Source organism: Coregonus lavaretus, assembly GCF_964263955.1.
Source record: "Coregonus lavaretus genome assembly, chromosome: 8".
Lineage (NCBI taxonomy): Eukaryota > Metazoa > Chordata > Actinopteri > Salmoniformes > Salmonidae > Coregonus > Coregonus lavaretus.
In genome coordinates, this window is record NC_139995.1 from 51,546,477 (window position 1) to 51,569,794 (window position 23,318).

Genomic DNA, 23,318 nt, shown 5'->3' on the forward strand with positions numbered 1-23,318 from the left:
ACAAAAAGTTTGTAATACTACTTAAAACCTAGGCTATAGTCCTTTCAACCTTTTATAAGCATGTATGAACCTTTACAATGGCTTGTAATAGCTATTATTATATGTTATGTTTCTATATACCAACCTTTTAACTGACTCAAAATGGCTGGTTTTTAGTCAGGATAAGCGACATTGCTTTTGGCGAATAAACCTGGGTCAATTATAAACAGATCATTTTCTAATTTTCTCTTGTCCAGCAAGACCATTTCATGACCCCTGAAAAAGATTGACTGTGGCTGCTTTCCGATTCTCTACCCTTCTCCAGAAGTGTACACTTGTTCACTCCCCTTCATGCATTTAAAAAGCATTAGATTGGTGCAAGCATGGCTGAAGGGAGTTTCCACCATATTCCTCACACCAGTCCATCCTTTTTTAAATCCATGAGGGAGAGTGTACGAGTGCACACTTCAGGACAAGGTCCAGAATAGCAATACAGCCTGAAGCACCATCCAGGATGGAAACCAAACCATGCTCCGTTTCATGTCTGGGCCTGCTCCTCTGTAGAAGATGATCAGCAGGGTTGACGGCTTCCTTTTCCTTTTGTATCACTTATCTCCCTCTTAAGGTATTAGTCAGGGTTGTAGAGAATGGCCTCTCTCTCTCTCAGATATCACCAGGCTCTGGTCATTGATAAACCCATTCCTGGGGCCGTTTCTGCAATAGAAGGCTGCTCTTCTTCCTCAGTGTCAGTGGGGCGGGGCTACAGTAAGCCATCTCGCCATCTCGCCTCGGGCTCAGACAGATGCTGCCATCCAGGCTGGAAGAAATACAGCCCACTCAGCAGCAGCAGTAGCAGCACAGAGAGTACAGAGAGCCAGAGGACAAGTCTGGCCTGTCTCAGACCTGCACTACAACATCTCTGCCAGCCCCGAGGAGGATGTGGCGGGGGGGGGGGGGGGGGGGAGATCGCGAGAGAGAGAGAGAGAGAGAGAGAGAGAGATAGGTGAGGGGAGAAAGAGAGAGAGAAGGAGAAAATGAAAGCGATAAAGAGAGAGGGAATACAAAGAGAAAATGACTGTACTCCACCCAAGCCCCCACAGTGCTCCAGTTTCAGTCCTCCAGCTAGCAGCACGGGGGCGGCGGACCAAAACCAATATTTCAACTCAACACACAAATAAAACAACAGACAGCAGAAAACCCATCACACCCTCAGCGTGTAGCCCTACAATAATGTCTCACGTTGATGTGTGTGTGTGTGTGTGTGTGTGTGTGTGTGTGCACAAGTGTGTATGTGTGTGTCTGTCTGTGCACAAATATGTGTGTATAGGCATGTTTGTTTTTCATTTCTCCCTGTGACACTGTCTGGAGTTCAGCAGGTGATCAGGTGAAGCAGCAATCTAGTGCAGCTACTACATTATTTTAATGTGATCTCAACTCCAGGTCATTTAGTTGCGCTGAAGCACAGTGATAACATTAAGCTACATTCCCCTCAGCATATCCTGTACATCCCGCCATGCAAATGAGTTCACGGAAAAGCGCTCTCCAGCAGGGAATATGAGGTTGAAGGTCAGCGCTCCCATCTGAGCACAGTGAATTCGCTGAAGCCTCCGATTGGATTTGAGGAGTCCGAGCTAATTGGTGCCACCGCCACCAACGTTTCTGTCCAAAGTGTTTTTTGTATATGCCGAACACGGCCCAGTTTAAAATGGAGGCCCGCTTTGAACTCAGAGAGTGTTGCTCGCTGGAATGATCGATCGGTCAGGTTTCGGCCTGTGAGATTGGTGTAGTGTTAGCCTGAAGGTGCAAATGGAGAATGTGGTAGTGAACCGTGTAATCTGATGGTCAATGACGAACATGGGGAGGATTCATGAAGCATGACAATTAAAAACCATTCTGTACTTTGAATCGAAGGCTACTTGTACGATAGGGTTGTTTTGGAACGTGTCGTAGTATCAAGATGGATTTGGTATACGGCACGGGAGGCTGGTGAGGGGAGGACAGCTCATAACAATGTCTGGAATGGTGTGAATGGAATTATATCAAACACATGGAAACCAGGTGTTTGATGGGTTTGATACCACTCCATTCATTCTGTTCCAGCCATTAATGTGAACCAGCCTGTCCTCCCCAATTATGGCGCCACCAGCCACCTGTGCTATACAGTATGTAAGTTGTGACATGGGTTGATGCTGTCTGGCAGTCCCTAAACTATGACCTTGTTGAGGTGCTGTGTATTTCAGGTGTGTGTGTGTGTGTGTGTGTGTGTGTGTGTGTGAGAGTGTGTGTGTGTGTGTGTGTGTGTGTGTGTGTGTGTGTGTGTGTGGTGTGGCGAGTGTGCTCTCTCCTTAACACGGCCACCTCTGATGACAGAGAGGCATCTATTACAGCTCATGACAAGACTGTGGTCAATATTCAGCCCTTCAACAGATGACTTGACCCTCAGATCATATTATGTTCATATCAACAACAAATATAGACTTCCAGGCATCTGCCTGTAAAGGGAAAACAGTATGGCCAAGTCCCAAATGGCACCCTATTCCCTATATAGTGCACTACTCACCCTATATAGTGCACCACTTTTGACCAGGGCCCATATGCCCATATGACTAAGACAATGGAGGTTAAAACAAAACAGCAAGAGTTCAGAAAATATCTCCATGAAAACGGAACACGCTGTTAGAAACAGCTGTTTCACGAAACCCAAATGGTTATGCAAAAAATAACAGCCATGAAATTAATAATTTACTTAAATCAAATAATAGGGGGGAAAAGTTTGAATAATATCTGAGCGGCAGTTAGCTTAGTGGTTAAGAGCATTGTGCCAGTAACCGAAAGGTCGCTGGTTCTAATCCCCGAGCCGACTAGGTGAAAAATCTGTCGATGTGCAAGGCACTTAACCCTATTTGCTCTGGATAAGAGCGTCTGCTAAATGACCTATTATTATTATTTAAATCCCTGGTGTATCCGTTTCATTTCCTAAGCATATAGCCTTCTTAAAATGGGCAATCTGCCGTTCAAACAACAAAGCGGTAACCCTGCCGCTGTTTTGGTAAACAGCTGAGGGAGGGGGCTGGAGAAATCTAACCACTCAAATTCATACAGCGCTTTGGATGCAAGGACTGACCATCCATGAGATCAAATGTATTGTTTTAACAATGCTTTTTTTCCTTAATTCCTCTCTGTGATAAACATGCCCATATTCAAAACTCTTGCAAATACTAATTATTTCCTAATTATAATAGTCCTTAAGCTTTCACACCCCCCTTCATCTGGAAGCAGTGGGATTTCAAATCAAATCAAATCAAATTGTATTGGCCACATGTGCCGAATACAACAGGTGCAGACATTACAGTGAAATGCTTACTTACAGCCCTTAACCAACAGTGCATTTTTTTAAAATAAAAAAGTAGAATAAAACAACAAAAAAGTGTTGAGAAAAAAAGAGCAGAAGTAAAATAAAATAACAGTAGGGAGGCTATATATACAGGGGGGTACCGGTGCAGAGTCAATGTGCGGGGGCACCGGCTAGTTGAGGTAGTTGAAGTAATATGTACATGTGGGTAGAGTAAAAGTGACTATGCATAAATAATTAACAGAGTAGCAGCAGCGTAAAAATATGGGGTGGGGGGCAGTGCAAATAGTCTGGGTAGCCATGATTAGCTGTTCAGGAGTCTTTGATGGATGGATGGCTTAAAGATGTGGCTCGTTCTGAAGGTAAGGGAAGCAGGCTGTTTGATATTCTGAGCATGCTGCAGTAATCTTGGGCACGTATCCACAAATACCTCAGATGTAGCTGGCCATGGAGTGCGTTAGCTGTTGGGTCGATGCTGACGTGTGTGTGTGTGCCGTGCACGGTGACATTTCTGGAGGTTTTCTGGTTTTGACGGAGCCGTCTCTAACCTTTGAACTAACCTTTGATGTAATGTACAGGAGGCAGGCTGACACCTGTCAGCTGCTGCAGCAAAATGCAACATTGGGTCTGTTTGTCTCCACGTACTGTGTGTTAGCACATTGCAACGTAGACACAGACACAATTATGCAAACCCAAGCAGACACTGGTAGAAATACTCAGATGTACACACACACTTAAAAATTGTGCTTGTCAAGCACTTTCAGACAAAGGCTGTCACCTCCGTAATAACTGTCAACTCCGTAATGGCGTCTGTTTTGACCCACTCGTCAAACACTTGAGCACACCTCTCTCCTTCCAAGTGGCTAACTGGTCACGTCTAATGCAGTGGATTTCAACCGGTGTGCCTTGAGGAACTCTAAGGTGTGCCACAAAACTTTTCCTAATCTTGATAATTTTTTGGAACACTCGCTTATAAATGGGACCTGTGGAATGAACGTGGGATTCTGACTTGGGAACATCAGTGCCACCAGAAAGAATAGCAATCAGATAATACATTGAATGGCACACATGGTTACATCTGGACCGTTGTTTCAAGTCCGGTGCGCTGGAGCTGTTGTTACATTTGTATCATTTGAGGGGCGCGCATCACAAGCAAAGTAATGTGTATAATTTGAGGGGCGCGCATCACAAGCAAAGTAATGTGTATAATTTGAGGGGCGCGCATCACAAGCAAAGTAATGTGTATAATTTGAGGGGCGCGTATCACAAGCAAAGTAATGTGTATAATTTGAGGGGCGCGCATCACAAGCAAAGTAATGTGTATAATTTTACTTTGCCTGTGAGAACCATTATCACAGGCAAGTCTGATGAGGTTCAGCAGTACCACAGCATCTCCCATAGAAACAAACGGGAAATGGCTTTGTGTCTGTGGTTGGACCTTTACAATGCAGAAAACGGTCTCTAGATCTTTCCATTCAAAAGTAGGGGAGAGTGGGGTAGGTTGAGCCAAAGGGGTAAGTTTAGCCACTCTTGTTTCTAGGAAACCATACACAAATTAATAATTTGACCAAATATTTAGGAAGAGATTATAATTTAATGGAGTGTGAAGGAAGAAACTACATGGAAGAAATGGTAAGCAAGTTAGGTCAAATTAATTTATTGTGTTAGAAGTTTCATGATGCTTGTATCTAAACCTAAGTAGCTAATTGTAAGATTGTTCTATACATCAGTTGGGGTCTCTATAAGCTTCAATATAAGCCTAAACCTAGCATGAAAGTGCATCATTGTCGCTGTGTGGGCTAATATAATCAAAATGTTTGCCTTGGGGCAAGTTGAGCCACTGGCCATGGGGTAAGTCTTTAAATGTTTTTATTATCTGTTTATTTGGATCCAAATTAGCTTTTGTAGAAGCTGCAGCTACTCTTCCTGGGGTACACAAAAAACACAAAACATGACAAGTCACTACAGACCCGGGTTCGATCGCGACCGGGAGACCCATGAGTGCGGTGCACAATTGTCCGGGTTACGGGAGGGTTTGGCCGGCCGGGATGTCCTTGTCCCATCGCATTCTAGCGACTCCTTGTGGCGGGCCAGGCGCAAGCACGCTAACTTTGGTCGCCAGTTATACAGTGTTTCCTCCAACACATTGGTGCGACTGGCTTCCGGGTTAAGCGATCAGTGTGTCAAGAAGCAGTGCGTTGCTGTGCATTGCTGTGAATTCGTTTTGGACTTGGGGAATGTGAAGAGACCCCTGGTGGCATGTCTTGTGGGGTATGTATGGGTGTCTGAGCTGAATGTTATTTGATTATGCAGACAATCTGGAATTTTCGTCAAAGTAATATTTCTCATAAAAACTAGAAGAGAAGCAGTTAATCTCTCGTCAACCCTTAACCAGGAAAGACTGGCATGCATGTTGTTGATGTTAGTTCTGTATGTGCAGTTAAGGGCAAGGCGTGCTGCTCTGTTTTGAGCCAGCTGCAGCTTTGCTAGGTCTTTCTTTGCTGCACTTGACCATATTACCAGACAGTAATCAAGATGGTACCAGACCAGAGCCTGAACAACTAGTACAGTTGGTTGTTGTGTCAAAAACATAGAAATGTTATACCTTGGGAGTTTAGCTTCCTCAACTTGCTCAGTGGTCACACCCTTTATGTAGAACTCCAGTTGAGGTGTAGGTCCTAGAGAATGTTTTGAGCCAAATACAATGCTTTTAGTTTTAGATGTATTTAAGGCCAGTTTATTATAAAGCACCCATTCTGAGACTGACTGTAACTCCTTATTTAGAATTTGAGTGAGCTCACTGGCTTTGGGTGCTGACATGTAGAGTGTGGAATAATCTGCATACACAGTCATTCTAGATTTGTGTAAGACCAGTGGCAAATCATTTGTAAAAATAAAGAAGTGTAACAGCCCAAGGCAACTGCCCTGAGGGACACCGCACTGTACATATCTGATGTTAGAGAAGCTTCCATTGAAGAACACTCTCTGGGTTCTATTGGATAAATAACTCTCCAACCATGTGATGGCAGGTGATGTAAAGCCATAGCAAGTGACTTTTTTTTCAATAACAATTTATGATCAATAACATCAAAGGCTGCACTGAAATCTAACAATACAGCTCCAACTATCATCTTATTATTCATTTCTTTTAACCAATCATCAGTCATCTGAGTCAGTGCAGTACAAGTTGAGTGCCCTTCTCTATATGCATGCTGAAAGTCAGTAGTTAACTTGTTCTCTGAAAAATAGCATTGTATTTGGACAAACACAATCCTGTCCATCAGTTTACTAAGAACAGGCAGCAAACTGATTGGGCGGCTGTTAGAGCCAGCAAAGGGTGCTTAATAGGATGGTTCTTTGTTCAATGTCATTTCACTTCTACGTTTTTCCACTTTACTAGTGATTGTAATGATTGGCAATATCGAAATGTAGTGTTATAATGACCCATCAACTTCAATGAACGACGGAGATGAATTGGGTTTTCTGCCCATGATATCATTTAAGCTGCTTTTTCCATTGCGTTACTTATCTTTGTTTGGTAATATATTTTATTTTTATTTTTGTTAAGTTTAGTCACAACATTTCTTTATGTCAACCAATCAGCTGAGCAGCCTGACTTGTTTGCCAATTGTTTTGCATCATTTCTTTGATTCAAAATTCAAAAGGCACTCGCACATCTGAGCTATCTTTGTTGCAGGTGTATTGTAACAGTTGAAATAAGATGAGAAAGAAGAAGAATCCTGCACACTCAAAAAGCTCTGACGAAGGCCTTGAGGCCGATACATAAAGCTTAATAAAGAGCAGTGATAGTAGCAAGAGCAGTGTGCAGGTTTCTTCTTTTTTCACATCATTTCTTTGAACCAAACCATTTTTCAATTCATCAAATTCATCATCAATCCAGGGGGCTCTAACGGTTCCCACAGTTAGTTCCTTAACAGGTGCATGCTGGTCAAAAGTTGGCATGAATAATTGTACAAATACTTCCAGTGCTGCATCTGGATTCACTTTCCTCATACACATCAGACCAACATAAATTTTTTACATCTTCAAGAAAACAATCCTGAGAATGTTTTTGTGTGATCTCTTATAAATTACTTTAGGCCCAACCTTTGGCACTTTGGCTTTCCTTGTTATTGCCACAATGTTATGGTCACTACAGCCAATGGGAACTGATATTGCTTTGGAGCAAAGCTCTACAGCATTAGTGAAGATATGATCAATACAAGTGGATGTCACAGATCCAACACTATTGGTATGCACTCTAGTTGGTTGTCATAACCTGGGTCATATTACAGGCATTAGTCACAGTTAGAAGCTTCCTCTTGAGAGGACAGCTAGTTGCTAACCAGACAATGTTCAGGTCACCCAGAAAATAGATCTCTCTGTTAACATCACACACATTATCAAGCATTGTACACATATTATTCAAATACTGACTGTTAGCCATTGGTGGACTACAACAGCACCCCAAATGAAGAGGCTTTAGATGAACTTTCAACCGCAACACTTCAACAACATTCAATGTGAGATCCTCTCTGTGCTTTACAGGAATATGGCTCTGAACATATACAGCAACAACACCTACCCCATAGGCATTCCTGTCTCTTCTGTAGATGTTATATCCCTGTATTGCTACTGCTGTATCATCAAAGTAATTATCTAAGTGAGTTTCACGGATTCTGCCGAGGCTGCTCCTCCTCCTTGCTCGGGCAGGCTTCGGCGTTCGTCGTCCCCGGAGTACTAGCTACTGCCGATCGATGTTTTCGGTGTTTGTCTTGTTTTGTCTAGATTAGTACACCTGTTGCCTATTAGTTTTGATTGTTTAGCCTATAATTTCCCTTGTTTCACGTTTGGGTTTTGTGTGTTATTGTTGTATGTCTAGTTGATGTTCGGCCTAGCTACTTCTCCAGATTACGCATATGGTGTTTTTCCCTCCAGTGTTGGAGACGTTTGTTTTGTGCGTAACATTCAGTAAAGTAGTCAACCTGATTCTCTGTGTCCTGCGTCTGACTTCACTCGCCGCGTACACATCACCTCCTGACAGAATAACACACCACCATGGAGTCAGCAGGATCAGTGGTACCGACGGAGTCATTGGAGGAGCGCGTCAGCAGCCAAGACGCCATGATCCGAAGACTGGGCACCGCCATGCAGGATGTAATGGACACTTTGAGCCGATGGGAAAGAGGAGGTTTGCCCACACCTCCTCCTACAATACCACCACCATCGGCCAGACCCATCGTTCCATCTCCGGAGTCCAGTGGGATTCGGCTCTCGCTCCCGAAAGGGCTTATGATGGCACCGCAGCCGGGTGTCAGGGTTTCCTGCTTCAAGTAGAACTCTACCTGGCAACCATTCACCCGGCGCCCTCGGGATACGAGAGCATTTCCGCCCTCATCTCCTGTCTGTCCGGCAAGGCATTGGAGTGGGCCAATGCCGAATGGAGGGGAATAGACGCCGCCACCGTCAGTTATGCGGAGTTCTCCCGCCGCTTCAGGGCGGTTTTCGATCATCCATGCCCTAGACAGCCGTCCTTTGGGGTCAGGATTGATTAGGGAGGTCACGGCGCCACTTAAGATGAAGACGCAGGGGGATCATGAGGAAATTATACAGTTGTATCTGATCGACTCTCCTACGTTTCCCGTGGTGTTGGGGCTTCCTTGGTTAATATCTCATGACCCCAACATTTCGTGGCAACAGAGGGCTCTCAGGGAGTGTTCTGATCAGTGTGTCGGGCGGTGTATAGGTGTTTCCGTAGGGGCGACAATGGTGGAAAGTCCGAATCAAGTGCCCGCACTGCACATTCCTCCTGAGTATAATGATTTGGCCCTCGTCTTCAGTAAGAAGAGGGCGACTCAATTACCACCTCATAGACAGGGGGATTGTGCGATAGACCTCCAGGCAGGCGCTGCACTTCCGTGTAGTCATGTGTATCCTCTGTCTCAAGAGGAGACAGCGGCTATGGAGACATACATCGCCGAATCTCTGGGACAGGGATACATACGGCCCTCCACTTCTCCTGCGTCCTCAAGTTTCTTTTTTGTGAAGAAGAAGGATGGAGGTTTGCGCCCGTGTATTGATTACCGTAGTCTCAATCAGATTACTATTAAATACAGTTATCCTCTCCCTCTGATTGCGAGTATGACGGAGTCATTACACGGAGCGCGATTCTTCACAAAATTGGATCTCAGGAGCGCTTACAACCTGGTGCGCATTAGGGAAGGAGATGAATGGAAAACAGCATTTAGTACCACCTCGGGTCACTATGAGTATCTCGTCATGCCATACGGGTTAATGAATGCTCCTTCAGTCTTCCAATCATTTGTGGACGAGATTTTCTGGGATTTGCATGGGCAGGGTGTAGTGGTGTATATTGACGACATTCTAATATACTCTGCTACACGAGCCGAGCATGTGCCCTGGTGCGTCAGGTGTTGGGTAGGCTGTTAGAGCATGACTTGTATGTGAAGGCGGAGAAATGGCTGTTTTTCCAGGAGTCCATCTCCTTCCTGGGACATCGGTTGTCCGCGTCAGGGGTGGAGATGGAGATTGACCGCGTTTCAGCCGTGCGTAATTGGCAGACTCCCACCACGGTTAAGGAGGTGCAGCGGTTTTTGGGTTTTGCCAATTACTACCGGAGGTTTATCCGGGGTTTTGGACAGGTAGCAGCTCCCATCACCTCCCTGCTAAAAGGGGGCCAGTGCGTTTGCAGTGGTCGGCTGAGGCGGACAGGGCGTTTTAGACATCTGAAGGACCTGTTCACCTCGGTTCCGGTGCTGGCACATCCGGACCCCTCTTTGGCGTTCCAAGTGGAGGTGGACGCATCAGAGGCGGGTATAGGGGCTGTACTGTCTCAACACTCGGGCACGCCTCCTAAACTCCGTCCCTGTGCCTTTTACTCTAAGAAGCTCAGCCCGGCGGAACGTAATTGTGACGTGGGGGACAGGGAGCTGCTAGCTGTGGTTCAAGCCCTAAAGGTGTGGAGGCATTGGCTTGAGGGGGCTCAACACCCTTTTCTCATTCATTCTGACTGACCATCGTAACCTGGAGTACATCCGGGCAGCTAGGAGACTGAACCCTCGTCAGGCTAGGTGGGCCATGTTTCTGGCCCGGTTTGTCTTTAAGCTCACGTATATACCAGGGTCACAGAACGTTAAGGCAGACGCCCTGTCCCGGCGATATGACACAGAGGAGAGGTCCATTGAGCCCACTCCCATACTTCCGGAGTCTTGTCTGGTGGCACCGGTGGTGTGGGAGGTCGATGCGGAGATCGAGCGGGCGTTACGTACCGACCCTACTCCTCCAGAGTGTCCGGAGGGGCGGAGGTACGTGCCGCTCGAGATCCGTGATCGACTGATTTATTGGGCTCACACGTCACCCTCTTCTGGTCATCCTGGTATTGGCCGGACAGTGCACTGCCTTAGTGAGAAGTACTGGTGGCCAACATTGGCAAAGGACGTGAGGGTTTATGTCTCCTCCTGCTCGGTGTGCGCTCAGTGTAAGGCACCTAGACACCTGCCCAGGGGGAAATTACAACCCCTACCAGTTCCACAACGGCCGTGGTCTCACCTATCGGTGGACTTTGTCACGGACCTTCCCCCCTCCCAGGGGAATACCACAATTTTGGTCGTTGTGGATCGGTTTTCTAAGGCCTGCCGTCTCATTCCAATGCCGGGTCTCCCTACTGCCCTACAAACTGCTGAGGCCCTGTTTACACACGTCTTCCGGCACTACGGGGTACCTGAGGATATAGTGTCTGATCGGGGTCCCCAGTTCACCTCTAGAGTCTGGAGGGCGTTTATGGAACGCTTGGGGGTCTCGGTTAGCCTTACCTCGGGTTTCCACCCTGAGAGTAATGGGCAGGTGGAGAGAGTAAACCAGGATGTGGGTAGGTTTCTGAGGTCCTATTGCCAGGACCGGCAGGAGGAGTGGTCGGGGTATATCCCCTGGGCAGAGATTGCCCAGAACTCACTTCGCCACTCCTCCACTAATCTGACTCCTTTTCAGTGTGTGTTGGGGTATCAGCCGGTTCTGGCACCCTGGCATCAGAGCCAGATCGAGGCTCCTGCGGTGGATGAATGGTTTCGGCGCTCGGAGGAAACATGGAACGCTGCGCATGTCCATCTGCAGCGGGCTATCCGTAGGCATAAGGCGAGCGCCGATCGCCACCGCAGTGAGGGTCCAGTGTATGCACCTGGAGATCGAGTCTGGCTCTCGACTCGAAACCTGCCCCTTCGCCTGCCCTGCCGGAAGCTGGGTCGGCGGTTTGTGGGGCCATTTAAAGTCCTGAGGAGATTGAACGAGGTATGTTACAGGTTACAACTGCCCAATGATTATCGCATTAACCCCTCGTTCCATGTGTCTCTCCTCAGGCCGGTGGTAGCTGGTCCACTCCAGGAGAATGAGATACGAGAGGCTCCTCTGCCCCCACTAGACATCGAGGGGGCTCCGGCGTACTCAGTCCGGTCCATCATGGATTCGAGACGTCGGATGGGGGGTCTGCAGTATCTCGTGGAGTGGGAGGGGTACGGTCCGGAGGAACGGTGCTGGGTGCCTAGGAGGGACATCTTAGATCCCTCCCTCTTGACGGAGTTCCACCGGAGTCATCCCACTCGCCCTGCTCCGCGTCCTCCTGGCCGTCCCCGAGGCCGGGGTCAGCGCACGGCTGGGGCCGCGCGTCAAGGGGGGGGTACTGTCACGGATTCTGCTGAGGCTGCTCCTCCTCCTTGCTCGGGCAGGCTTCGGCGTTCGTCGTCCCCGGAGTACTAGCTACTGCCGATCGATTTTTTCGGTGTTTGTCTTGTTTTGTCTAGATTAGTACACCTGTTGCCTATTAGTTTTGATTGTTTAGCCTATAATTTCCCTTGTTTCACGTTTGGGTTTTGTGTGTTATTGTTGTATGTCTAGTTGATGTTCGGCCTAGCTACTTCTCCAGATTACGCATATGGTGTTTTTCCCTCCAGTGTTGGAGACGTTTGTTTTGTGCGTAACATTCAGTAAAGTAGTCAACCTGATTCTCTGTGTCCTGCGTCTGACTTCACTCGCCGCGTACACATCACCTCCTGACAGTGAGTTTCAGAGATGGCCAGTATATGAATGTTATCTGATTTTAGCTAATTATTGATTTCATGAACCTTATAAATTGTGAAAATGTAAATGTTTTCTTCCCAGGCGTAATGCAAGGCATTATCACTGGGATATGAGGTAACAACAGGGCCTTGTTAAAAGGTTTTAAAAAAGTACAATAGTGTTTGTTAGTTGTTAAGCATGTATTAAAAGATGATTAAAATTATTAAAAGACAAAAAAAAGTGATTTTGATCGTGTTGAATTGTGTTAAGGAAATAAAGATAGTCATGGTTTTAAAAAGGTAGTGGTAATATTTCATTCAGTACAGAAATGTGTAGGGGGCTCAATTTGTCCCACGGCTCAACTTACCCCATAAGTTGTGCCAAGAGAACACTTTTTTTTGGACAAGCTATGTTCCTAAAACAAATGTTTACATGAATTCTGATTATTTCCAGGGATACACAACATCCTGAAACAAAGAATACTATACTGAAAAAAATATAAATGCTACCTGTAAAGTGTTGGTCATGAGCTGAAATAAAAGATCCCAGACATTTTCCATACGCACAAAAAGCTTATTTCTCTCCAATTTTGTGCAGAAATGTGTTTACATCCCTGTTAGTGAGCATTTCTCCTTTGCCAAGATAATCCATCCATCTGACAGGTGTGGCATATCAATAAACGGATTAAACAGCATGATCATTACACAGGTGTACCTTGTGCTGGGGGACAATAAAAGGCCACTCTAAAATGTGCCGTTTTGTCACACAACACAATGTCACAGATGTCTCAAGTTTTGAGGGTGCATGCAATTGGTATGCTGATTGCAGGAATGTACACCTGAGCTGTTGCCAGATAATTTAATGTTAATTTCTCTACCATAAGCCGCCTCCAACGTCATTTTAGAGAATTTGGCAGTACGTCCAACCGGCCTCACAACCGCAGACCACGTGTAACCATGCCAGCCCAGGACCTGCACATCCGGCTTCTTCACCTGCGGGATTGTCTGAGACCAGCCATCCGGACAGCTGATGAAACTGAGGAGTATTTATGTCTGTAATTAGGCCCTTTTGAGGGGAAAACTGATTCAGATTGGCTGGGCCGGGCTCCCCATTGGGTGGGCTTATGCCCAGTCATGTGAAATCCATAGATTAGGGCCTAAAACATTTATTTCAATTGACTGATTTCCTTATATGAACTGTAACTCAGCAAAATCTTTGAAATTGTTGCATGTTGCATTTATAATTTTGTTCAATATATATTTCCCTTGATCGAGTGATGCTCAATGTAAAAAATGGCTCTCAGCTTACCACAGTACCCCCTAAGACCTATTTCACCAGAGCTATACATTTTCTTTCTATCAGTGATTTGCCGGACACTCTTAAAGGGGTACACACAAATTAACCGTCATCAGTAAGGAACTATGAAAATAGTTGCAATATGGATCAGATGAGATGGAGGTCATTACGACTAAATACATTATAAGGAAAAGTTTAGTTGTGTCACAGAATTTTTTATCCCATTAAATTGTACCACGGTTCAAAAAAGGTTAGGAACCACTGGTCTAAAGAATGAGTTGCAAGGCCAGACGTATTCTCTGAGGAAAACAAATCACGACGATTGAGCACTATCATCACTTCTCAGGGTTGTTTTTAGTATGTTTTACACCGAGCTGAGACAACCACAAGTTTTGCCTGAATGCATAATGTAGTATTAGTTTGTAATTACACAGCCTATCTTAGCACAATCTGGCCTAGAATACAACCGCAGAAGACCTTTAAGGATCCAGCGGCATCTTGGACAAGAAAGGCCGGATAAGGGTAGAAATCGAGGCCTGTAATCATAAAGTGTCTCAGAGTAGGATTTGTTATGCCTTTTTAAATCATAATGAATAAGAGGGGGACCTGACCCTAGATCAGCACTTCAACTCTGAGACGCTTTGTGAATATAAGATGATGGCTTGACACTGGGAGAGGTAGCGTAGGTCTATTTTCAACTAATAACACATATTGGCGTACTCAATAATTGTCTGTCAATTTTAAGACTTGCCTTCAATTTGAACACTCCATGTAAATGCAATAGGGGTTACCATAACATCTAACTACCACATTCCCAACCAGTGTACCACAAAACTCACCAAGTTAGCATAGGCTCATTCCACCATTAGAGATTCTGAACTCCCTGAATGGTCTTATGAAACGAACAGTAATGGGTGAAACTACTCAGAAGCAGGGAGGAAACGACGCGGCCAACCTTTTCTCCATCACAGTCTCGCCTCGTCTAGCGTCTCACCTCGTTAGCTGTGCGTTCAACACACAACACAGGGTAGGTTCCTCAATGGCACAATTGATGGCCTATCTGTGAGGTGTGACAGGCGGCTCTGAGGAGCGGACATGACGATGTCATTCGAGCCAGGCAGCGTGTCCTGGTTCCACACAGCCATAAACCTCCACCAAATTGCACAGCCCAAGCCGCCGAAAGCACCTACATTGCCTTCGGAAAGTATTCAGACCCCTTGACTTTTTCCACATTTTGTTACGTTACTGCCTTATTCTAAAATGGATTAAAAATAAATAAATCCTCAGCAATCTACACACAATAACCCATAATGACAAAGCAAAAACAGATTTTGATAACTTTTTGCAAAAATAAAATAAAAATAAAAAATACCTTAGACTCTTTGCAATGAGATCGAAATTAAGCTCAGGTGCATCCTGTTTCCATTGATCATCCTTGAGATGTTTCTACAACTTGATTGGAGTACACCTGTGGTAAATTCAATTGAATGGACAGGATTTGGAAAGGCACACACCTGTCTATATAAGGTCCCACAGTTGACAGTGGATGTCAGAGCAAAAACCAAGCCATGAGTTCGAAGGAATTGTCCGTAGAGCTCAGAGACAGGATTGTGTCGAGGCACAGATCTGGGGAAGGGTACCAAAAAATGTCTGCAGCATTGAAGGTCCCCAAGAACACAGTAGCCTCCATTATTCTTAAATGGAAGAAGTTTGGAACCACCAAGACTCTTCCTAGAGCTGGCTGCCCGGCCAAACTGAGCAATCGGGGGTGAAGGGCCTTTTGACAGGGAGGTAACCAAGAACCCAATGGTCACTCTGATAGAGCTCTAGAGTTCCTCTGTGGAGATGGGAGAACCTTCCAGAAGGACAACTATATCTGCATCACTCCACGAATCAGGCCTTTATGGTAGAGTGGCCAGACGGAAGCCACTCCTCAGTAAAAGGCACATGACAGCCTGCTTGGAGTTTGCCAAAAGGCACCTAAAGACAAAGACCATGTGAAACAAGATTCTCTGGTCTGATGAAACCAAGATTGAACTCTTTGGTCTGAATGCCAATCGTCACGTCTGGAGGAAACCTGGCACCACCCCTACAGTGAAGCATGGTGGTGGCAGCATCATATGCTGTGGGGATGTTTTTCAGTGGCAGGGACTGGGAGACTAGTCAGGATCAAGGCAAAGATGAACGGAGCAAAGTACAGAGATCCTTGATTAAAACCTGCTCCAGAGTGCTCAGGACCTCAGACTGGGGGGGCGAAGGTTCACCTTCCAACAGGACAACGACCCTAAGCACACAGCTATACAACGCAGGAGTGGCTTCGGGACAAGTCTCTGAATGTCCTTGAGTGGCCCAGCCAGAGCCCAGACTTGAACCCGATCGAACATCTTTGGAGAGACCTGAAAATAGCTGTGCAGCAACGCTCCCCATCCAACCTGACAGAGTTTGAGAGGATCTGCAGAGAAGAATGGGAGAAACTCCCCAAATACAGCTGTGCCAAGCTTGTAGTGTCACCCCCAAGAAGACTTTAGGCTGTAATCGCTGCCAAAGGTGCTTCAACAAAGTACTGAGTAAAGGGTCTGAACACTTGTGTAAATGTAATATTTCCATTATTTTAAAAAATATATAAATTAGCAAAAAACTGTTTTTGTTTCATCATTATGGGGTATTGTGTGTAGATTGATGAGGGAAAAAAACAATGTAATCAATTTTAGAATAAGGCTGTAACCTAACAAAATGTGGAAAAAGTGAAGGGGTCTGAATACTTTCCAAAGGCACTGTATGCAGTGCCAGGCACACAGACACATGTATGTCAGTACAGGTGCACACCCATAGATGTACAGCTTCATACATAGACGGACTCTGTATAAACACAAACAACTATAGCATATAAACATACTGTAAAAGAACCAGTAGGACTTACTTAAAGCCTTTCAGCTATAATCCTTTATAACTTGTTATAAGCCTGTATGAGCCATTATAATGTCTTATAATAAGGCTTGTAATATGTTGTTTCTCTCTATGTAGGACATTTTCAACTGACTCAAAATGGCCGATATATAGTCAGGATCATTATCAGATGAATATAAGACATTATAAAAGGGTCATTCATGTTAATGACAAGTCTGAAATACATTAAACCGGTTGGCTTTCAGTAAAGTGTTACCACACTACAAACCTCGTCCACAGGCTATTGGGCAAAGCATTGGGCAGAAGTGTCTGGGAACTAGATTACCACACTACCATTTGTAACATAATGCATCTCCCTTGCAGTGGTGTAATGTACATAAGTAAAAATACTTTAAAGTACTACCTAAGTACTTTCTTTTGGGTATGTGTACTTTACTATTTATATTTTGACTACTTCTACTTCTACTTCACTACATTCCTAAAGAAAATAATGTACTTTTTACTAAATGTTCCCTGACACCCAAAAGTACTCGTTACATTTTGAAGGCTTAGCAGGACAGAAAAATGGTCCAATTCATGCACTTATCAAGAGAACATCCCTGGTCATCCCTACTGCCTCTGATCTGGCAGACTCACTAAACACACATGCTTTGTTTGTAAATTATGTCTGAGTGTTGGAGTGTGCCCCTTGGCTAAATGTAAATGATGTCTGAGTGTTGGAGCGTGGCCCCTGGCTAAATGTAAAGGATGTCTGAGTATTGGAGCGTGCCCCTGGCTATCTGTAAACTATGTCTGAGTGTTGGAGCGTGGCCCCTGGCTAAATGTAAATGATGTCTGAGTGTTGTAGCGTGGCCCCTGGCTATCTGTAAATGATGTCTGAGTGTTGGAGCGTGGCCCCTGGCTAAATGTAAATTATGTCTGAGTATTGGAGCGTGCCACTGGCTATCTGTAAACTATGTCTGAGTGTTGGAGCGTGCCCCCTGGCTAAATGTAAATGATATCTGAGTGTTGGAGCGTGGCCCCTGGCTAAATGTAAACTATGTCTGAGTGTTGGAGCGTGGCCCCTGGCTATCTGTAAACTATGTCTGAGTGTTGGAGCGTGCCCCCTGGCTAAATGTAAAGTATGTCTGAGTGTTGGAGCGTGGCCCCTGGCTAAATGTAAAGGATGTCTGAGTATTGGAGCGTGGCCCCTGGCTAAATGTAAAGGATGTCTGAGTGTTGGAGCGTGCCCCTGGCTAAATGTAAATTATGTCTGAGTGTTGGAGCGTGGCCCCTGGCTAAATGTAAATTATGTCTGAGTGTTGGAGCGTGCCCCTGGCTATCTGTAAACTATGTCTGAGTGTTGGAGCGTGCCCCAGGCTAAATTTTAATTATGTCTGAGCGTTGGAGCGTGGCCCCTGGCTAAATGTAAATTATGTCTGAGTGTTGGAGCGTGGCCCCTGGCTAAATGTAAATTATGTCTGAGTGTTGGAGAGTGCCCCTGGCTATCTGTAAACTATGTCTGAGTGTTGGAGCGTGGCCCCTGGCTATCTGTAAACTATGTCTGAGTGTTGGAGCGTGCCCCCTGGCTAAATGTAAAGTATGTCTGAGTGTTGGAGCGTGGCCCCTGGCTATCTGTAAACTATGTCTGAGTGTTGGAGCGTGCCCCCTGGCTAAATGTAAATTATGTCTGAGTGTTGGAGCGTGGCCCCTGGCTAAATGTAAATTATGTCTGAGTGTTGGAGCGTGGCCCCTGGCTATCTGTAAACTATGTCTGAGTGTTGGAGCGTGCCCCCTGGCTAAATGTAAATTATGTCTGAGTGTTGGAGCGTGGCCCCTGGCTAAATGTAAATTATGTCTGAGTGTTGGAGCGTGGCCCCTGGCTATCTGTAAAGTATGTCTGAGTGTTGGAGCGTGGCCCCTGGCTAAATGTAAAGGATGTCTGATGTTGGAGCGTGCCCCTGGCTAAATGTAAAGGATGTCTGAGTGTTGGAGCGTGCCCCTGGCTAAATATAAAGGATGTCTGAGTGTTGGAGCGTGCCCCTGGCTATCTGTAAAGTATGTCTGAGTGTTGGAGCGTGGCCCCTGGCTAAATATAAAGGATGTCTGAGTGTTGGAGCGTGCCCCTGGCTATCTGTAAACTATGTCTGAGTGTTGGAGTGTGCCCCTGGCTAAATGTAAAGGATGTCTGAGTGTTGGAGCGTGCCCCTGGCTAAATGTAAAGGATGTCTGAATGTTGGAGCGTGCCCCTGGTACATTAAAGGAAATAAAATAAAATGGTGCTGTCTGGTTTGCTTAATATAAGGAATTTTGATACTTAAGTATATTTTAGCAACTACATTTACTTTTGATACTTAAGTATATTTAAAACCAAATACTTTTAGACTTTTACTCTAGTAGTATTTTACTGGGTGACTTTCACTTTTACTTGAGTAATTTTCTATTAAGGTATCTTGACTTTTACTCAAGTATGACAATTAGGTACTTTTTCCACCACTGCTCCCTTGTTAGCAGTGAGAGTGCCTGGAGGTTGCGTTCATCAGGCACACCAGGCCAGGTGGATGACTGGGTCTGATAGCACCTTAGCCAATGGGAGTCACTGTTTTTCAGCCTCATTAGGCAGGCACTTGGCCCACAGTCTTTAGCCAGATGGATGATGTTGTCATCCTCTCTACACGCCACTAAAGTTGCGATTAAGTCTTCTCAATGCTACCTCCAGGTTCCAAAGATTTGTTTTTGTTTTCGACATGAGTGTCTGGGCACAGATCTTTATATCACTCAAAGCTTTTATTGTGTATACCATTCTCCCTCTCAATACAATCTGATGTATGCTTGACACAATAGTCTGGCATACTGAGACTGCAGTGAAACCTTCCATTCCCTTGACCATCTTCCAACATGCTGCCAGACAATCCTCTCTCTTCTTCCTCTCTCTTTATCACTGCAACGCCACTATTGTCACGTTGAAGGAGGAATCCATTTGTCCCGTTGTTATCACCCAGGTGGGTGTTAGTGTACCAGGCAGTCAGATGTAATAGTCACACTGGCAGGCAGTGCCTGGGTTTTATAAGGCCTACTCAGGTGAGGTCACTATCTTCCTCCCTAATGACTCTGGTTAATCAGTAGAGTGCGGCCTAGCACAGCCTAGAACAGCCTAGCACAGCCTAGAACAGCCTAATACAGCCTAGCACAGCCTATAACAGCCTAGCACAGCCTAGTACAGCCTAGCACAGCCTAGTACAGCCTAGCACAGCCTAGCACAGCCTAGCCCAGCATAGTACAGCCTAGAACAGCCTAGCACGGCCTAGAACAGCCTAGCACAGCCTAGCCTAGAACAGCCTAGCACAGCCTAGAACAGCCTAGCACAGCCTAGAACAGCCTAGAACAGCCTAGAACAGCCTAGCCCAGCCTAGAACAGCCTAGCCCAGCCCAGGACAGACTTCCAGGCCCCTTGGGACCATAGGGATTTCCCGGCCAGCACTGTAAACTAAACCACACCTCGACATTGGGTTGGTCACAGCAAGCACCCAATATGCACGCACCCACCCACACACAGTGCATAGGTGTTTGTTTGGGCAATGCAAAGGGGTAGGTCAGAGAAACAGGCGTATGGTCTGTGTAGCACATGAGTGCAAGTTGCAACACAGAGTTCAAGGAAACAAAAAAACAGCTACGTTTCGACAATTGTACATTCACAGTTATAAATGTTATTGGAATAGATAGCAGTTTAATGCTAGATAAAGGCCTGTTGTTTGAAGTGTCTCGTCATGAGCTTGTCTGTTTAATAAACACTTCCATAATGACCATTTCACCCCTAGGCAGGTCAGCCCTGGTTCAAAATTCCAGACACTTCTCGCCACTGGGTCGAAAATGCTAATGTATCTGAACCCACTAGCCTGTTCGCCACAGGGTGCCTGTTCGCCAACTCCGCCAGCGTGAAAACGCTCATAACAGTGACAAGACTTTTCATTTATCTCTAATCAATGGTTTATGCATACTCTGAATGATTCTGATGTGTTGGAAGTACAGTCCATTCATTTACTAGGCCCAAGATAGCAGTCCATTTGCAGAAAATAATATGTTGATAAGCCTATTACTGTGTTTGTCTATGAGGAGGAGAAAGAGATAAAGTGCACATTTTTCTTGATGAAAGTTTACTGTGTTCCTCTATGTGAAGAAGAAAGCTAGAGAGAAACTGCATTATTGGATACAAGTACTTGATACTAGCATACCGTGTTGGTCTATGTGAAAGAGAGATAGAAACTGCCTGTGGATGTGAATCTCATGTTTCTGACTGAGCCCACAACGATATTTATAGAGAAAACATGACATACTGTAAGTGATGGGGAGAAGGAGAGACAGAGTGTATAAATTATATATTAGACGAACGAACATGAATACAATCTAGGTCTGAGAGGATTCGCTGCTCTGCCATCCTTCAATGCTCAATGTTCATAAATCTCCTCTGGTACAAATAATATCCATACTCCATTGAAAAACAAATGAAAACAGCCAGAACGAATACAAAAATTACATCATGATGCAATCATTTGGTTCGTATGGTACCATTGGCCTAATGTAGGCTAGCTACATTGTATGTTTGCCTCTCAGAACAAATGCAGTAGTGTTCGAGATAAATGCAGCACCTATCGGAGCTGTCCAGCTGCTTTTGGTGCTGAATTGAAAAAAGCCCTGAAAGGATTGCAGCAGTACGCTCAATTAGCTCAGTCGGAATCACATTAAATCGACTGAAGTAGCCTAATAACTATGGTTAAAGGGGAAATCCTTGCGCGACTGTAAAGCGTTTTAAATTCAACATGAGACGTGTGTAAATTAAGGAATTCACACCAACACATCAGTGGCCTATGTGTTGATGTAAAAATGCATAGTACACGTTCCTAAAAGCATTATCGCATGGATCACCTAGGTAGCCTATTGATTGTCTTTTACATTGAACATCTATGTCAACAACATAAACGAATCTTCACTTGGAAAGAAGAAACTCGTGTTGATGTAGCATTCGCTGACACACTTTTGCATCATTTTTTAACAGTTGTCAACCACACTATAATTTAATGTAGGCTAACCCTAGATGATTGGCAAAACCTAAAGGAATAACAGATTTCAATATGAAACGTCGAGGTATTTCTTTGACCTGATATGAAGCAGTTCTTAGGAATGATCTATTGAAATATATACAATTTATAAAGTCTGCGGAAACCTCACGATGCCAAGTAGTCCAGAGTAGATTGTTATCGCATAATCTAATGACAATGTAGCCTATACAACATCCCATATAAAGTATGGGTATGGCGTAGGCTACATACATGGCAAATTAATAAAAGAAGTATGATGATATCAAAATGATTTCTGTGCGCGCCAAAGCTATAAATGAATGCTGACTGATGCACACCCCACCACCGTCCCTATACACTTCTGAATGAATCAGTCGTCTTGACATGTCTTCCCTGCCTATATATAAAGAAAAAACAATGAACTATGATTCAGACGCTTTCACGCCTCCCGAGACTTTGTGTTGGAGGCTTGCTTTTCACCCATTTAAACAAATAGCCTAAAACAAAAACTTACACGTATGCGTGGTATATAAATGCCCATCCTCTTGGTCTCTCCAAAACATTATAAAGAAAATTCTGCACTCTTCTGTAAAAGGCATTTCTCTTTGGAGGCTTCGGTTTGCCAGAGAGGCTGGACCTCTGTTTGCTAAGGATGCTGCCTCGCTTTGTTGCCTCGGCGTCTGCACCTGCTATGAGCAGCGCCCCATCTCTGTTTAAGTCCGTACTAGCTCCAGCTTCTAGCCCGACAAAGCCGACTTTGAGCTTTTTCTCCGCAGCTGGACCAGGGTAAACCCCGCCTGTGCAGGATTTCTTGACCATTCTGGCGAAATACTGTCATGGGGAGCTTGGAGCTGGAGATTTTTTCCGCCCTTTACCAGGTAGCAGCATTGCAGTGCTGGGCGTGTAGGCTATGATCCGTAGAGCGCTCGCCCCTGTATGTGCGCGTGGCTGAGGCTACCCTGCTTCTGAGAAGCCAATTGAAATGCAGAGAAGAATCTGCAATGAACACAATTCTCCTACTTTAGCGTTTTCCGGCCACCTGACAACAGAAAAAAGGAAAATGTCGTCAATTATTATTAGGGTATAAAATTGGGGAAAACAACACAATATATAAACAGTGTGAACACTGGCACTCCGTTGTTTGATTTGCAGTGTGGCCATAGGCTACAAACAAAAAATGAACACTGATTGTGGAGAACCTATTGATCATTTGCCACTTGCAGAGATCATTTTGATGGGGTAATTTTGTACATCTTTAGAGGCCTTTCAATGTGCACATATGATTTCCTCCACGTTTACCTCACCATCAAAAAATAAATATATTACAGAATAAATAGGCTATATTGAAGCAATAAGGCCCGAGGTGGTGTGGTAAATGGCCAATATACCATGGCTGAGGGCTGTTCTGCAAGACACGAGGTGGGATACAGCCCTTAGCCTTGGTATATTGGCCATATACCACAAACCGCCGAGGTGCCTTATTGCTACTATAAACTGGGTTACCAATGTAATTTGACCAGTAAATAGTATTTTTTTTTACATACCCGTGGTATACTGTCTGATATACCATGGCTTTCAGCCAATCAGCATTAAGAGATTGAACCACCCTGTTTATAATCAAGGATAAAACCTCTCATCACAAGAACATCTTTTGTCTAATT

General features: G+C 45.0%; 1 protein-coding gene across 2 annotated transcripts in view; it reads right to left on the reverse strand.

Moving 5' to 3' along the window:
- The window catches only part of LOC311133652 (potassium voltage-gated channel subfamily KQT member 2-like), a gene marked incomplete at both ends in the record, with an annotated part of 64,196 nt that extends 41,720 nt beyond the window's left edge, over positions 1 to 22,476 (reverse strand). For both annotated transcript variants that reach the window (XM_084167183.1, XM_084167182.1), the window contains one exon: positions 22,172 to 22,476. In XM_084167183.1, coding sequence (XP_084023309.1) covers positions 22,172 to 22,476 — 305 coding nt within the window. The remainder of the gene's footprint in view (positions 1 to 22,171) is intronic.
- Between the last annotated feature and the right edge of the window lie 842 nt (positions 22,477 to 23,318).